Genomic DNA, 17,433 nt, shown 5'->3' with positions numbered 1-17,433 from the left:
AGCTCTTCTTGGATTGTCATTTCATGTATGATTAACTGGACTGGAAAAAAAGTTTATACTTTTTATCAGAAACTTTGGCCTCCTGTGTGTTCTCTGCATTTGAGTTTCGACAGATTATTGATAGTTTGGAAGTTAAACGTGACACATTAGTACAATTCAACATGATTCAGTCAACATTTTTAAGTTATGTATTTTATTCAATGGAATACTCAATAAATCAATCAGTCAATCAAATTGTATTTGTATAGCCCATAATCACAAATCACAATTTGTCTCATAGGGTTTGAACAAGGTGTGACATCCTTTGCATTTAACCCTCAACAAGTCTGAGTCTGAATAAAGGGACAGAACTTCAAAAACCAACAATAAAACTGAGTTTCAACAGATTATTAATAGTTTGGAAGTAAAACATGACACATTATTACAATTCAATTCAATCAAATTGTATTTGTATAGCCCATATTAACAAATCACAATTTGTTTCTTAGGGTTTGTACAATGTGTGACATCCACTGCATTTAACCCTAAACAAGTGTGAGGAAAAACTGCTAAAAAAAGCTTTTAACAGGGTCAAAAGAACGTAGAAACCTCAGAGAGAGACTCATGTGAGGGTTCCCTCTCCCAGGAAGGACAGAAGTGCAATAAATGTCACGTGTAAAGGAGAACATCAGCAAGATAAGGGTATTTGCTGCATTGATTAGAATAAACACTTTGTAGGATAAGGGAAGGTCAATGAATTGATGGTTTATTGTCAGTAATGGTCGAGTATCTGAGGAGAAAGGTGTAAGGTGTAATCATAGTCCATGATCAGCAGCCACCACGATCATGATCCACCATCAAGATCGGATGCCAACACAATACAGGATCCGCCATTATTATCACAATCAGTCAGCACGATACAGGATCCACCATTACGATCACGATCTCTGGTACGCGATCCACAGATCATAATCCACAAAGTGGCCGCAGCCGCGGCCCCGGATCCGCGGCCGATAAAGCAATGGGACTCCAGGGAAGAAGTCGAATCAGTGCCATGTATTGATGAGATATTCATTTCTTTAATGTGATCAGAATGGAGAAGAGGAAGGAGACGCTGGTATGAGAAGCTCCGTTTGTCATGTGTCACCCGACATTCTAGACCAGACATGGGCAAAGTACGGCCTGCGGGCCGTATACGGCCCGTTGGGCTTTTTAATTAAATAAAAAAAAAAAAAAAAAATTTTTTTTTTTTTTGGAAACTAACAATTTTGTAGCACTTCAATGGCACGTACTTATAGAACTTTGTAGTTTTGCTTTATTTTTGAAGAAATCGTACTTTCTTGATTCTTGTTGTTCTGGGTTTGAACCCTCGGGGTTGAATGCACTTATTGTAAGTTGCTTTGGATAAAAGCGTCAGCTAAATTAAATTTGCCAGGGAGTGTGGTGTATAGGGCTTGAAAAGGCACATGATCTCCCTTCACTTTTTCCCTTTGCCCTGTGAGCCCTTCTGTAAAATGAGAGGATCAAGGAAACAAAGAGTAGACAATGAGTGCCGAGTGTTTAACACGGAGTCGACAACAAAATACTTTTTCACTGAAGTCCAATCGAAGGCTGTATGCCTGATATGCCGAGAAACTGTCGCAGTTTTCAGGGAGTACAACATCAGCCGTCACTTTGCTACGAAGTCAGTCAACGCAAGAACGGGTTGCTGCAGCTCAGAGGTTGGCGACTTATTTACAGACTCAGCAAAAAAAAAATTCACAGACAAACTGCGATTAAAGAGTCATCTACCAAGGCATGTTTTTTGGGGGGCATTCGAAATAGCAAAGGCTAGCAAGCCTTTTTCTGAAGGCGGGTTTTTGTTAAATGGCCTTGCAAATAAGTGCTTTGCTACTTGGTAAAGGCAAAATCCTTTCATGTAATGATTTTTCCAAGTCATTTATATTAGTTCACAAAAACACTCCATCCATCTGTTCCTGGCCCGGCCCCTCTGTCAAATTTTGGAACCCATTGTGGCCCGCGAGTCAAAAGGTTTGCCCACCCCTGTTCTAGACCTATAGCAGCATAACTAAGAGCAGGTCTAAGACAAGCCTGGACCATCTAACTATAACTTTTATCATAAAGAAAGATTTTAAGCCTATTCTTAAACGTACAGATGGTGTCTGCCTCCCGAACTGAAAGTGCGAGATAATTCCACAGGAGAGGAGCTTGATGGCTGAAAGTTCTGGCTCCTCCTCTATTTTTAGAAATTTAGGGACGACAAGTTAGCCTGAATTCTGGGAGTGCAGGGATCTAGTGGATCTTATTTTTTAGATATTAAACAAGTGGAAGAGGGAGATCCTTGAATTTTTTTTCAAGTGAGATTTAAAGGACAAATCGGGATTTAAGATCACCTCCTAGTTCCTCTCTGTTGGATTTAAGTGAATTGATTACATTGTTCAGGTTTTATTGACAAGTATAACTGGGTGTCATCCGCATAGCAGTGGAGATTTACTGAGTGTGTCCTGATAATTTTCCTAGTGGAAGCATATAAAATGAGAATACAATTGGGCCGAGCACAGAGCCCTGTGGAACACCTTGGTTAACTTTGGTGCGCACATCTCATCATTAATTTGCACGAATTGTAATCGATCTGACAAATATGATTTAAACCAGTTAAGGGCGGTTCCTTTAATGCTAATTAACTGTTGTAGCCTCTGTAATAAATGTGATGGTCACGAGTGCCGAATGCTGCACTGAGATCTAACAGAATGAGGACTGACACAAATCCCTGATCTGAAGCTATTAGAAGGTCATAAGTGACTTTTGCCAAGGCTGTCTCCGTTCTGTGAGTAATTCTAAAGCCCCGACTTAAAGTTTTGATATACATAACTTTCCTGGAGAAACTCACACAGCTGATTGGCTACAACTTTTTCAAGGATTTTAGACAGGAAGGGGAGGCTGGATATCGGTCTGTAGTTGGCTAAAACCTCCAAGTTCAAGGCCGATTTTATGAGAAGGGGTTTGATTACACCTAGTTTGAAGGACTGTGGTACACATCCTGATGATAATGACAGGTTGATTGTGTTCAGTAAAGTACTATCAATTAGGGGCAGAATTTCTTTAAGTAATTTTGTAGGAATGGGATCTGAGATACAAGTTGTTGGTTTAGAACATGAGATTATTTTGGTCAGCTGATCAAAGTTGATCTGACAAATTACTGTTACCACCGTATCAGTTAAGTGGAAACACGCCACAGTTCCTGATATTATAGACTCTGAAATCTGTTTTGCTCATGTGAATTACAATTTTGTGCTCTTTTCTAAATTACATAACATCTCAGCAGTTCCATTCTCAGGTTCCCTGAAATTGAAAACAATAGCATTATTACACACAATTACTTTGGTCTTATTCAAAGAAAAATAAGCATTTTGTTGATAAAAGGTTCATCAACTCACCTTGGTTCAGTGTGGTCCTGCAGTTCAACATTGCAGGTTTCAGGCAGTAGAAAACAGAAACCTCCAGCAGCAATGGGGATGGTGCCGTATATTAGCATGGGGATTGTGTCATGGTAGACGTCCAGGAGTCTGACCAGTGGAGCCAGGATTCCCCCGAAACGACCGCACATGGCGTTCAGACCTACACCATTCTGCCTTCAAGTAAAGATCATGGATGTCTTAAGTAATAAAAGAAAAAGAGGCAATCTGACATAATACCAGATTTGAAATTTTGCATTTGGGACAATACCTACCTCACAACAGTGGGGTAAAGTTCTGCCGTGAAAACATAGACTATTGAGAAAGAGGCAGTTGCTGCAAATTTTCCAAGAACAGCTAAGGCTGTTACGACTTGAGGAAGATCTAAAGGAAAAACACATTCACGCATATAAATTACATGATCATGTCAGCATATGCTCCAGATGGTTGTTGCGGGTGGAAATCAAAGGCAGGAGGCGTCGTTCTCAAGTTAAAATTAAGCAGGTTTATTCAGAGGTCACAGGTCAGGAAACTGCTGTGTCTAGCAAATGATCATGCATGGTCCACTGATCCTACACAGTAAGCTTGTACAGGAAAAACGGCACTGAGGCAGAGTGTGCACAAAGCTTATATATCGATACTGGGCATGACAGAGGTTCTTCTTGGATTGGGATTGGTCGGATCTCGTTGGGTCTTCCTCCTGGCATTGCGTGATGATGACGCTGTACGTGCACGCCATTGCTATGGTTACCAGAGGTCATAGTGTTCTGGCCTCAAAGCATTCTAAGACTGATGATCTCACAGGAGAGAGGATGTCTCAGAATTTATGAAAGCCTCCTCTATGTGTGTGTGTGTGTGAGTGAGGGAGGTCTGTTCATTATATGTCTCACCTCCCTCAGATGTTGGTCCTCTGCCTTGTGTGTGTGTGTATGTGTGAGGTGCATGAAACATCTGAAGTTGAGAAGCAGAAGAAGAATGTATGTGCGTTTACGCTCAAAGGACATTATGTGTATCTGACTACACGTTGAAGTGTGTGTATGTGTGTGAACAGTGGTGTATTATCAATAAATCCCTCTTTCCACACCTGATAGGTGTGGACAACACGGGGAAGGCAAAGGGCAGAAAAGGGGAAGGCAGAAAAACAAACCCAACTAGACTACAAATAGTTAAAATCAAAAGAAACCTATACTCGGTGTTAACACAAAATAAAACGTCAAACTTAGCTGTGATTAAAAGAATCACAGCAATACAAAAATCTCAAAACAAACAATCCATCTTAATATAAAAACGTCAAACTATAGCTGTGATTAAAAGAATCACAGCACTGTTGAATACAACACATTACCTTTTGGAATAACAAGTGTCCCAAGACAAGCACAACCTCCAAAGATCAGCACCCCAGCTTGACATATCCTCCTCCCAAAGTGCTGGATGAGTGGTAAAGAGCCCAGACATGCAGGAACTTCTGCTAGACCAAAGATGAACTGCGTGAGGTAGATATCCAAACCAAAGCTGCCGACATTCAGGCTCAGTCCATAGTACACCAGACTAGTTGCAAACCTATCAAGGAGGGGGGGGGACATGTCTTCAGCGATCACAAGAAAAACATTTTTTATTAGAATATTAGCGGTTCACTGAGTAGCTGCAGGGGCTCACTGAAACCCCTAATGGCCATAGCATAAGATGTTGTGACAGGATCTGTATATTATATTATAACAAAGAAACTACTGATGAATTGCAATCTTACTTTTTGCAAACGTACGACTGCTAGGATCATTGGAGGTAACTTGCCGAATAAAGTATTCCAGACATCGCTCTTCCCAGCCACTCTTCCCAGCTATTCCTTAGGATTCTGAATCATTCCCAGACTAGGTGGAATATGTAATCCCTCCACCGAGTTCTGGGTCTACCCGAGGGTCTTCTCCCGTTTGGGTATGACTGGTAAACCTACGACGTAAGGTACCCAAGAAGCATTAAACAACTTTTTGTGGTCTTTAATTAAATTGTAAAATTATAAAAAATCACACCCTTGTATTTTGACAGACAGCCAATGCTTCCCTTAAGGTTTATTTAAGCTTAATCGTTGCAAATGACCCAATCTGTATTATGTTCATATTGTTGAAGTGTCTTTCTGTCATTTTATTATTAAATATTTGCTGGCTTTAAGGTGAGACAATCTCATTTCCTTTTTTTGTATTACATGCTTTGAAAGTGAAGTTCCTGTAGAGACACGGAATTTCTGTTATGAATGTGTAACTTCACAATTGTAAAGTTGTATGTCTTAGCAACCCCCCGCAGAGGAACAAGCTCTTAAAGTGTTGTTTGGGGAAGTTTCAAATAAACCAGAAAACATCAGTTGAAAGTCTGGACCATCTTTTGGGGGATATGCTACAACTTTTTGTGGTCCTTAACTTACTTGTAAAAGTTTTGAAAATCATGCCCTTGCATTTTGTCGGACAGCCAATGCTTCCCTTAAGGCTTATTTAAGCTTAATCGTAGATATTTATGTTGAAGCAGTGGGAGTCTTTGTTCCCTACTCTGCGTGCATTTTGTCCGTATTTGTGCACTTCTTCCATCATCATAACCTATTCCACCATCAACATGCTTACCATTGTCAGAAATGTCTGAAAATTAAGCCTTAAAGTTCAAACTAGGCCAATGAGCAGGTTGTGGTTGAAATAAACTCTCACCAGATGAAGCTCATTACAAGAGCACGTTTTCTCAGATCAGAGATCCTGAAGATGTCCAAAATGTTTCCTGTTTTGGATGTTCCTGCAGCCTCCAGCTAAAGAATCAAGGTTTGTATTTCAGTTAGTCTCTATTTACTTCAGTTTATTGTGCTTCATTGTGCTTGAGGTTGCTCAGCCTCTCTACCAGGTCTTCTGGAACCTTCCTCCCATTCACCTTAGCTGCCTTACATATTTCCTTTATGGCCTCCTTCTTCCTGCCCTGGGTGAGAAGCCAGCGAGCTGACTCTGGAAGAATCCTGGTGGACATATAGATCCACGATCACAAACTAAAATATATACTTTTATAGTTTTAGAAAACAAGTATCGAATGTGGCATGTGAGTCAACTGACCAGTAAAAGATTCCCAGAACAAGGACAAGAGGGCAGAAGAGCACCAGCTGCAGGATCCTCCAGTCACGGATCAGATAGGCAATGCCAGACAGCATCATCAGTCCAAGAGGAAATGGAGAGTGGCAGATGAGGGTAGAGAGAGCAAACTTAGAAGAATCACTCCATTCTCCACCTTCAGAGCAGGACAGATGAGACAGAAAAGGCATCATTTACAATTTCCTATTTTAAGCTTCTTTTGCACGAGTGTGTGTGTGTGTGTATTTGTGCAAGTTATCATTTACTTATGAACCAATGTTTTGCATGGTCACTTCAAACACTGCTCATACTTTCAGTAAAATGTGATCAGGTGAATAGATATACAAAAGTCCCAGGGTTTTGTTTCATTGTATTAATTGCATATATTACAACAATTCTATACATATGATATCTTCAGGTGTTCGGAGGATCAAGACAGTCGCCACAAAAATTACTGCTCTTTGAACACCAGCACTAATGCAGTCTACCTATACATTGATATTGATTTTTAGAGTTTTCAAAGTATTTGACTGGTCCTGTAGGGTAGAAGTACCAGAAATTACTAAATACAATGATTTTAGTGTTAGTGACTCCGATGAAGTAACAAGACATTCAGTTTCTTTTTTTTTAACATTGTACCCACCTATGACAAATGCATTAACACCGATGCCAGAATTTGCCATGCCACCTAAGAATTTGATAACGATGTAGACATAGATGTTGGGAGAGAAAGCAGCAGCGACACCACACAGCAGTAGCTGAAGGATCGAGAGGAGGACCACTTTGCGTCGACCAAACCTACACAAAAACGAATACAAATAAAGAGCTGTTACACATTTTCTTCAAACTTGAACTCACCCATCCCTGCTGCACATCTTCAAGCGGCGTTCTGTTTCCCCTGCTACCATCGGGGAGCAGATTCAGAAACATCCGTACTAGGACCACCAGGCTTCCGAACAGCTTCATACGACATGAACTGCTTAATGATTTTTATTCTTATCTAATTGTCATTATTTTTTGTCGCAGTACCTTATTTAAGAATCTCTGGATAAGCAAGGGGATTAGGTGCAGATTTACAGTGTAGAGTAAATACATCACAGAATAGTGATGGGAAGTTCGGATCTTTTTACCGACCCGGTTCTTACACTGCAAACAATTACACTGCACTAAACTGTAAGTGTTAATGTAAAGTGAAAATAACAAAATCAGTCTGTATGACTTGTGAACGAATATAATTCACGTCTTTCTATAATTAAAACACAGAGTGTTCATTTCTCCGGGAGACAGTGAACGTCCCTCGCTCCAGCTCCAGCGGTCCTCTACTGAGCCAATGCAGGTCACGTGAAAAATGATCCAAAGACTCGTACCCGAAGACCCAGTCGGGAAGTGAACGAATCATTTCTGCTTTCTTGACTGAGCCTATGGAGCAGTCCCGATGCGCGGCCACAAGAAAATGAACGAATCTCTCATTGAGAGGACTCGTTACTCCCGAGTCCTTGTAAGGATTCGTTCATAGTGAACGAATCGTTCACGACCGACACATCACTATCACAGAATAATATCTCATTTACAAGGTTGCCAAACACAGCAGTGACACAGTTTGAATCTCAGTCAGGTTTCAGTTGCAATTCATTTCCAATTTCAAATGGTACCTGTCAGCCATCAGCCCAAACACCAACGCTCCAACCAGGAGGCCGGCCATGAATATGGACTGTGAAACCTCAACGAGACTGCTCCTGTCACACACCAGATCAAACTGAAAACAGAAAATAGTATAAAAGTAGATGTGTTAACTGGGACCTTTGCATCAGTGGTGACTCCATCATCAACTCTATCTAGATACAGAGATTGTTAGGTTTTTGTCTGTCCAAATGTTGCATAGGTATAAATCTGTTTTGAATTTTTACATTACCAAATGATAATTCTGATGATATAATTCTGTCTGTCTATCTTGCACAATACTTCACACACTAGCTTATTCTAATTCTAAATAAGTAATATATATATATTGTTTTGTTCTGGAGTGTAAACAAGTTTCTCTTACATCTGTCACGATGCTGGAGGCACCTTTGGGTGTCTCGTAATCGGATCCATTCATACATCCTGTTGTTGTGTTAATCCCAAATGCTTCAATCTTTTCCAAATCCCAATCCACAGGTGTGAACATTTCACAGCTCTCATACTTTCCATCTTTATTCACAGGGATGGTGAGATTTATCTGTCTCTCAACAGTCAGGTTGGGTCCTCTGTCCAAGATCCAGTCAGTGTTACAGTGATGAGGGAAGTTCATGCCTGTAAACACTTGTCCAAATTGTTCAAAAGCACCGAAAATGCTGGGAAGACATAAAACAGCGACTAAACGCTTTTGAAATAAACCAAACTCTCCGATCTCCTTCAGGATCTGCCTGAAGCTGCTCATACTGTCGACTGTACGTCCTCAGAGTGCAGCGTCGGAAATGTACAGAGTCTCTTCCTGCAAGTTAATGTTTAAACTGACAATCACATTGTTTTTATGATCTGCCAGGTTCATGTCATGTAAGGATCCTTCAGGCATAAGTCCAGCTGTTGGGCAGCTGACCAGATCTGTGGCTTGGACCTGGTGTTTACAGTAAGACCTGAACTTTTGTCACTTTATTAACGTCCTCTCTTTGATCAGCAAAATGTATGAGCATGGTAGAAGAGCTCAACGTATTGTTAGAGGAAGAGGACAATGTGAACCATGATCACGTGACTTTTTGCCAACAGATACTGTAAGTGTGATTGTCTTTATGACATGTGTCAAAATGCTGCACATTGTGTAATAACAGGCAAGCATTCATGTTTGATCCTATCAGATGAAAACTAATCTACATGAGCTTTCCATTTGATCAACTTCTAAATATGAACTTCAGTATAATCATATATGAACATGATTCCTCACCTGTGTTGCCCACCGGAGTGTTTGCTTTCAAGAGTGTGCAGGACTAGAATCATCCCTCTTTGCATTAGAGGAGGAGACCTTCTATTTGCTAGGCTGAAACTATAATACTCCATTGTTACATTACATTACATTACATTTCATTTAGCTGACGCTTTTATCCAAAGCGACTTACAATAAGTGCTGCTGTTACTGGAAGAGGCCTGGTGAGCCTGGGCTTCCCTGCTGAGGACCTCCGTACATTAAGAGAGATTTGCTGACCACCATCACACTCCAGCCCCTGGGTACCAGGCATGGCAGAAGGTTTGGTCGTCCACCTCCTCTCGGGAGGAATGTCAAAGAAACTGGCTGCCAGGTTTGTTGTTTTTTTTTAATCCTGATGAGATTCGAATTCTCTGCACCCTATTTTGGACTTGAGTTTCCCTGCCTCTTACCAGTTTTACAAGGCTCTACTTGGACTGTCTTTTCATGTATGATTAACTGGACTGTGATTAAAGATTATACTTTTTATCTCAAACTTTGGCCTCCTGTGTGTTATCTGCACATAAGTCTGAATAAAGTGACAGAACTTCAAAGAGAAACAATAAAACTGAGTTTCAACAGATTATTAATAGTTTGTAAGTAAAACATGAAACATTATTACAATTCAACATGATTCGGTCAAAGTTTTTAAGTTATGTATTTTATTCAGTGGTATTCTCAATCAATCATCAGTCAAATTTTATTTGTATAGCCCATATTCACAAATCACAATTTGTGTCATAGGGCTTGAACAAGGTGTGACATCCTCTGCATTTAATCCTCAACAAGTGTAAGGAAAAACTACTAAAAAAACATTTTAACAGGGTAAAATAATGTAGAAACCTCAGAGAGAGCCACATGTGAGTGATCCCTAGTAGTAAGTGAGAATTAAAGGACAAATCGAGATCGAAGATCACCCCCAGGTTTCTCACTGTTTCATTGGAAGCAAGGGCAATGTGGTCTAGTGCAGCTTTATCATTAGATAATGTATCTCTAAGGTGTTTAGGGCCAAATATTAGCACCTCTGTTTTATCTGAGTTTAATAAGAGAAAATTATGGGTCATCCAGGTTTTTAAGTCCTTGAGACATGCTTGGAGTTTAGTTAATTGATTAAATTGTTCAGGTTTTATTGACAAGTATAAGTAGGTGTCATCCGCATAGCAGTGGAAATTTACAGAATGTGTCCTGATAATTTTTCCTAGTGGAAGCATATATAATGAGAATAAAATTGGGCCGAGCACAGAGCCCTGTGGAACACCTTGGTTACTTTTGGTGCGCACAGACTCATCATTAATATGCACGAATGGAATTGATCTAACAAATATGATTTAAACCAGTTTAGGGCGGTTCCTTTAATGCTAAATAACTGTTGTAGTCTCTGTAATAAGAAGTGATGGTCACAAGTGTCAAATGCTGCACTAATATCTAACAGAACGAGGACTGACACAAATCTCTGATCTGAAGCTATTGGAGGGTCATTGGTGACTTTTGCCAAGGCTGTCTCCGTGCTGTGAGTAACTCTAAACCCCGACTTAAAGTTTTCATATACATTACTTTCCTGGAGAAACTCACACAGCTGATTGGCTACAACTTTTTCAAGGATTTTAGACATGAAGGGGAGGTTGGATATCGGTCTGTAGTTAGCTAAAACCTCCGGATCCAGGGGGGATTTAATGAGAAGGGGTTTGATTACAACTAGTTTGAAGGACTGATGCTATTGATAATGACAGGTTGATTGTGTTCAGTAAAGTACTATCAATTAGGGGAAGAATTTCTTTAAGTAATTTTGTAGGAATGGGATCTAAGATACAAGTTGTTGGTTTAGAACATGAGATTATTTTGGTCAGCTGATCAAAGTTGATCTGACAAATTACTGTTACCACTCTATCAGTTAAGTGGAAACACACTACTGTTCCTGATATTATAGACTCTGAAATCTGTTTTGCTCTTGTGTATTACAATTTTGTGCTCTTTTCTAAATTACATAACATCTCAGCAGTTCCATTCTCAGGTTCCCTGAAATTAAAAACAATAGCATTATTACACGCAATTACTTTGGTCTTATTCAAAGAAAAATAAGTATTTTGTTGATAAAAGGTTCATCAACTCACATTGCTTCAGTGTAGTCCTGCAGTTCAACATTGCAGGTTTCAGGCAGTAGTAAACAGAAACCTCCAGCAGCAATGGTGATGGTGCCGTATATTAGCATTGGGATGGTGTAATGGTAGACGTCCAGGAGTCCGACCAGTGGAGCCAGGATACCCCCCACACAACTACACATGGTGCCTAGACCTACACCATTCTGCCTACCAGTAAAGACAATAAGGGGAGTCTTAAGTAATAAAAGCAAATGAGGCAATCTGACAAACCAGATTCAAAATTTTACATTTGGGACAATACCAACCTCACAACCGTAGGATATAGTTCTGCCGTGTAAACATAGACTATTGAGAAAGAGGTAGATACTGCAAATTTTCCAAGAACAGCTAAGGCTGTTACGACTTGAGGAAGATCTAAAGGAGAAACATATTTCACACTCATATAAATTACATTATCCGGTCATTATATGTTCCAGTCTATTGTATGTAACACAATACCTTTTGGAATCACAAGTGTCCCAAGACAAGCACAACCTGCAAAGATCAGCACCCCAGATTGACATATCCTCCTCCCAAAGTGCTGGATGAGTGGTAAAGAGCCCAGATATGCAGGAACTTCTACGAGACCAAAGATGAACTGCGTGAGGTAGATATCCAAACCAAAGTTGCCGACATTCAGGCTCAGTCCATAGTAAAGCAGATTAGTTGCAAACCTATCAAGGGGGGGGGGAATCACAATAATGATTTTGGTTTATTTGAATTAGCGGTTCACTGGTTTGCTGAAGGGGGATCACTGAAACCCCTAGTGGCCATAGCATAAGATGCATGTAGTGACAGTATCTGTATATGTTATTATAACAAAGAAACTACTGATGAATTGCAATCTTACTTTTTGCAAACTTACTTGAGCTAGGATCATGGAAGTAACTTGTCAAATAAAGTATTCCAGCCACACTCCCCAGCTATTCCTGAGGATTCTGAGTCATTCCCAGACTAGATGGAATATGTAATCCCTCCAGCGAGTTCTGGGTGTACCTGAGGGTCTTCTCCCATTTGGGTATGACTGGTAAACCTACGACGTAAGGTGCCTAAGATGCATTAGACAACTTTTTGTGGTCTTTAATTTACTTGTTAAAGTATTGAAAATCAAGCCCTTGCATTATGTCAGACAGTCAATGCTTCCCTTAAGGCTCATTTAAGCTTAATCGTAGATATTTATGTTGAAACAGTGGAAGTCTTTGTTCCCTACTCTACGGTCATTTTGTCCATATTTGTGCACTTCTTCCATCATCGTAACCTGTTACACCATCGACATGCTTGCCGTTGTCAGAAATGTCTGAAAATGAAGCCTTAAAGTTCAAACTAGGTGAATGAGCAGATTGTGGTTGAAATAAACTCTCACCAGATGAAGCTCATTACCAGAGCACGTTTTCTCAGGTAGGAGATCCTGAAGATGTCCAACATGTTTCCTCTTTTGGCTGTTCCTGCAGCCTCCAGCTAAAGAATCATGGTTTATATTTCAGTTAGTCTCTATTTACTTAAGTTTATTGTGCTTCCTTGTGCTTGAGGTTGCTCACCCTCTCTACCAGGTCTTCTGGGACCTTCCTCCCATTCACCTTAGCTGCCCTGCAGATTTCCTTTATAGCCTCCTTCTTCTTGCGCTGGGTGAGGAGCCAGCGAGCTGACTCTGGAAGAATCCTGGTGGACGTATAGATCCACGATTACAAACTAAACTATATACTTTTATAGTTTTAGATAACAAGTTTTAAATGTGAAATGTGAGGCAACTGACCAGTAAAAGATTCCCAGAACAAGGACAAGAGGGCAGAAGAGCACCAGCTGCAGGATCCTCCAGTCACGGATCAGATAGGCAATGCCAGACATCATCATCAGTCCAAGAGGAAATGTAGATTGGGCGACGACGGTACAGAGAGCAAACTTGGAAGAATCACTCCATTCTCCACCTTCAGAGCAGAAGGACAGATGAGACAGAAAAGGAATCATTCTGAATTTCCTACTTTATGCTTCTTTTGCACATGTGTTTGTGTGTGTTTGTGCAAGTTATCATTTACTTATGAACCAATGTTTTTGCAATGTCACTTCATACTTTCAGTAAAATGTGATCAGGTGAATAGATAAACAAAAGTCCCAGGGTTTTGTTTCATTGTACTAATTACATATATTACAACAATTCTATTCATATGATATCTTCAGGTGTTCTGAGGATCAAGACAGTCGCCACAGAAATTACTGCTCTTTGCACACGAGCGCTAATGCAGTCTACCTATACATTGATTTTTTTACAATTTACAATTTACAAATAAGTATTTGACTGGTACTGTGCGGTAGAAGTACCAGAAATTATAAAAATACAATGATTTTAGTGTGAGTGACTCTGATGAAGTGTCAAGACATACAGTTTCTGTTTTTAACATTGTACCCACCTATGACAAATGCATTTGCACCGATGCCAGAATTTGACATGCCACCTAAGAATCTGATAACGATGTAGACATAGATGTTGGGTGAGAAAGCACCAGCGACATTACAGAGCAGTAGCTGAAGGAAGGAGAGGAGGACCACGAAGCGTCGACCAAACCTACACAAAAAGAATTAATAATAAAGAGCTGTTACACATTTTTTTCAAACATGAACTCTCCCATCCCTGCTGCACATCTTCAAGCAGCATTCTGTTTCCTCTGCTACCATCGGGGAGGAGATCCAAAAACATCCGTACCAGGACCACCAGGCTCTGGACAGCTTCCTACCACAGGCTGTGAGGATCATAAACTGCTTAATGATCTTTATTCTGATGTAATTTTCAATATTTTTTGTCGCAGTACCCTATCTAAGAATGTCTGGATAAGCAAGGGGATTAGTTGCAGATGTACATTGTAGAGTAAATACATCACAGAATAATATCTCATTTATAAGGTTTCCAAACACAGCACTGACACAGTTTGAATCTCAGTCAGGTTTCAGTTGCAATTTATTTCCAATTTCAAATGGTACCTGTCAGCCATCAGCCCAAACACCAACGCTCCAACCAGGAGGCCTGCCATGAATATGGACTGTGAAACCTCAATGAGACTGCTCCTGTCACACACCAGATCAAACTGAAAACAGAAAATAGTATAAAAGTAGATATTGGATTGGAATTTCTGTATTTACATATGTTTAATAAAAGAAGAGATATGTATGTAGAGGAATGTATCAACAGATGTGTTTTCTGTTGATTTAACTTTAAGTCAAGAGTGGTGCTCCAGGAAACTATGTGTATTGCGTCCTGGAAACCTTCAGATGTAGCTAAACAAAAGGTTCACAGCAGAGGCCACTAAAGGAGCGGGAGCAGATGGGCTTTAGGTGTTGCTTGACCAGAGACAAAGGAGTAGAGAGAAAGATCTTTCTCCTCAGGGGTCACTCAAAGCGTCTTGGCCAGAGAAAGAGAAAGGATGCAAAGTCATCTTGACCAGACTTCAGAGAAGACGCCTGAAGGCCGATTTATAGTACTGCGACTGCAACTGTGGCAGGCCACGCAGTTGCATCGATGGACTCGTTTTGGTTTATGGTTCCCCAAGGGTTGCGCATGTTAATTCCCCGGCAGAACTCTAGGCGGAGTAACGTGTTTTGTCAAAGATAAAACACACAAAGAAGAGACGTCTTCTTCGTCGACTGTTTATTTACATCGCCACTGCGGCTCCTCATAGCCTCTTTTCGGCGGACAAATCCGCCAGTCAGTGACGGGTTATACAAGTGGTCATACTTTTGGATCTCTTCTGCCAAGTGTTCTTCTATTTGGTCCATATTCGTTCTTCTAAATCTTCCGTGATTTCCGCCGGTATTATGTGGAAAGAAACCGGAAACTAGACTCTGGACAGGATGTAGTAAGCAGACCAATCATAGCCTTGCGGGCTGCGTGAGGCTCGCGTCGCTTTGTCGTATAGTAAGAAAAATTGGCGGACACACGCAAGCCGGAAGAGGGGGCATGTAAGGGGCACGTTGCGTGTCTTGCGTGCCTGCGTAAAATCCGACTATAAATCGGCCTTGAGACTGAATGTCTGATCACTCTGATCAGGACATCCAGGGAGCTGGTTGGATAACCTTCTGCTCCTGTGAAAGGAGGAGCTTGTCTAGTATAAATGTGTGGATTTTCCATGGCTTGATGCCATTGAGTTATATCTGTCACCGTGATATAACCTTTGAGCCCGTCTGCAGACGTGAATTAAACTTCCAGAAAGATTATTGTATAACTTTGTGCTTGTCCTTGAAATTATAATATGTTAACTTGGAACTTTGCATCAGTGGTGACTCCATCATCAACTTTTTTCAAGATACAGAGATTTTGAGGTTTTTAAATCTGCATGGTAGTAGTCTGTCCAATTATTGCATAGGTATAAATCAGTTTATTATTTTTAAATTACCCAATGATTATAATTCTGTCTGCCTATCTTGCACATTACTTCACACACTACCTTAGTCTAAATTAATGAGTACAAGTTATATATATTGTTTTGTTCTGGAGTGTAAACAAGTTTCTCTTACATCTGTCACGATGCTGGAGGCACCTTTGGGTGTCTCGTAATCGGATCCATTCATGCATCCTGTTGTTGTGTTAATCCCAAATGCTTCAATCTTTTCCAAATCCCAATCCACAGGTGTGAACATTTCACAGCTCTCATGCTTTCCATCTTTGTTCACAGGGATGGTGAGATTTATCTGTCTCTCCACAGTCAGGTTGGGTCCTCGGTCCAAGATCCAGTCAGTGTTACAGTGATGAGGGAAGTTCATGCCTGTAAACACTTGTCCAATCGCATCAAATGCAACGAAAATGCCGGGAATACATAACGCAGCAACTAAACGCTTCTGAAACAAGCCAAACTCTCCGATCTCCTTCAGGATCTCCCCAAAGCTGCTCATACTGTCGACTGTACGTCCTCAGAGTGCAGCATTGGAAATGTCTAGATTCTCATCCTGCAAGTTAATGTTTAAACTTACAATCACATTGTTTTTATGATCTGCCAGGTTCATGCGTCATGTTAGGATCCTTCAGGCATAAGTCAAGCTGTTGGGCAGCTGACCAGATCTGTGGCTTGGACCTGGTGTTTACAGTAAGACCTGAATTTGTATCCCTTTATTAGCATCCTCTCTTTGATCAGCAAAATGTAAGAGCATGGTAGAAGAGCTCAACATATTGTGGGAGGAAGAGGACTGTGAACCATGATCACATGACTTTCTGCCAACAGATACTGTAAGAGTGATTGTCTTTATGACATAATGTGTGTCATAATGCCGCACATTGACTAATAACAGGCAATTATTGATGTTTGATCCAATCAGATGTTTCCTGAGTTCTTGCTTCTGAGATATTCAGATTTTTTATTGTATTTTATAAATTTCAAAATTTGCATTTCAGGGCCAACATATAAATCAGCTGAAAGCACTGTTGGGGTTGTTGAATACAAAACAGTATCTGCAAAGGCCCCTAGGGTCAAGCTATATATGTAACTTCTTTTGAAACTATTGATGAAAGGTTTGTAGAAAGAAAGCCAGTCATCCTGAAAGATAATAAAAATAATAAATCTTAACGACACAAAGAGCGAACGGACGAGGTTAAAAACCAGATTACTGTCAATAAAGTCAATTGGCCCATTCTGCGATCATCGGTTCATTAAATGTTGATGGGTGGTTTTCACTGTGTTGTCATTTATTATCCTCAACAGTAATTGAAACTTAGATTTATTTTTTAGTGAGTGAAGAAAAATGAACATCATAGATGAGATACATTACTGTCCTGCAGAATTAGAGAAGTCCAAGAACTGTAAGAAGGAACATGGCGATACTCTTAACTTTTACACTTTTATTACTGA

The 17,433-nt window shown here is 40.3% G+C and overlaps 2 protein-coding genes across 2 annotated transcripts; both read right to left on the bottom strand.

The window, feature by feature from the left end:
* Positions 1–3,260: 3,260 nt before the first annotated feature.
* Positions 3,261–8,948, bottom strand: LOC133027249 (solute carrier family 22 member 13-like). Its single transcript, XM_061094281.1, has 10 exons — positions 8,574–8,948; positions 8,182–8,285; positions 7,173–7,327; positions 6,515–6,686; positions 6,301–6,420; positions 6,125–6,220; positions 4,780–4,994; positions 3,710–3,818; positions 3,417–3,611; positions 3,261–3,321 (listed from the first exon to the last, which is right to left on the bottom strand). Exons 1-10 carry the CDS (start codon positions 8,946–8,948, stop codon positions 3,261–3,263), a joined length of 1,602 nt encoding a protein of 533 aa, XP_060950264.1.
* A 2,626-nt stretch (positions 8,949–11,574) lies between these two features.
* LOC133027248 (solute carrier family 22 member 13-like) lies at positions 11,575–16,483 on the bottom strand. Its single transcript, XM_061094280.1, has 9 exons — positions 16,109–16,483; positions 14,579–14,682; positions 14,011–14,165; positions 13,359–13,530; positions 13,144–13,264; positions 12,969–13,063; positions 12,065–12,279; positions 11,872–11,980; positions 11,575–11,773 (listed from the first exon to the last, which is right to left on the bottom strand). The coding sequence occupies exons 1-9, from the start codon at positions 16,481–16,483 to the stop codon at positions 11,575–11,577; spliced, it is 1,545 nt and encodes a 514-aa protein (XP_060950263.1).
* Between the last annotated feature and the right edge of the window lie 950 nt (positions 16,484–17,433).

The sequence above is a fragment of the Limanda limanda genome, chromosome 20, assembly GCF_963576545.1.
Source record: "Limanda limanda chromosome 20, fLimLim1.1, whole genome shotgun sequence".
Classification (NCBI taxonomy): Eukaryota; Metazoa; Chordata; class Actinopteri; order Pleuronectiformes; family Pleuronectidae; genus Limanda; species Limanda limanda.
This window is presented reverse-complemented; position numbering and strand designations above follow the sequence as displayed.

Bases quoted from the DNA above. Each gene is read 5' to 3' on its own strand.
- LOC133027249 (XM_061094281.1), bottom strand. From the start codon at position 8,948: ATGAGCAGCTTCAGGCAGATCCTGAAGGAGATCGGAGAGTTTGGTTTA. The intron at 3,819-4,779 runs GTAATGTGTTGT...TTTTTCCTTTAG, and splicing joins GACACTTGTTATTCCAAAAG to ATCTTCCTCAAGTCGTAACA. The intron at 3,612-3,709 runs GTAGGTATTGTC...CTTTACTTGAAG, and splicing joins CTTTACCCCACTGTTGTGAG to GCAGAATGGTGTAGGTCTGA.
- LOC133027248 (XM_061094280.1), bottom strand. From the start codon at position 16,483: ATGAGCAGCTTTGGGGAGATCCTGAAGGAGATCGGAGAGTTTGGCTTG. The intron at 14,683-16,108 runs GTAAGAGAAACT...TTCTGTTTTCAG, and splicing joins CCTCCAGCATCGTGACAGAT to TTTGATCTGGTGTGTGACAG. The intron at 11,774-11,871 runs GTTGGTATTGTC...CTTTACTGGTAG, and splicing joins CTATATCCTACGGTTGTGAG to GCAGAATGGTGTAGGTCTAG.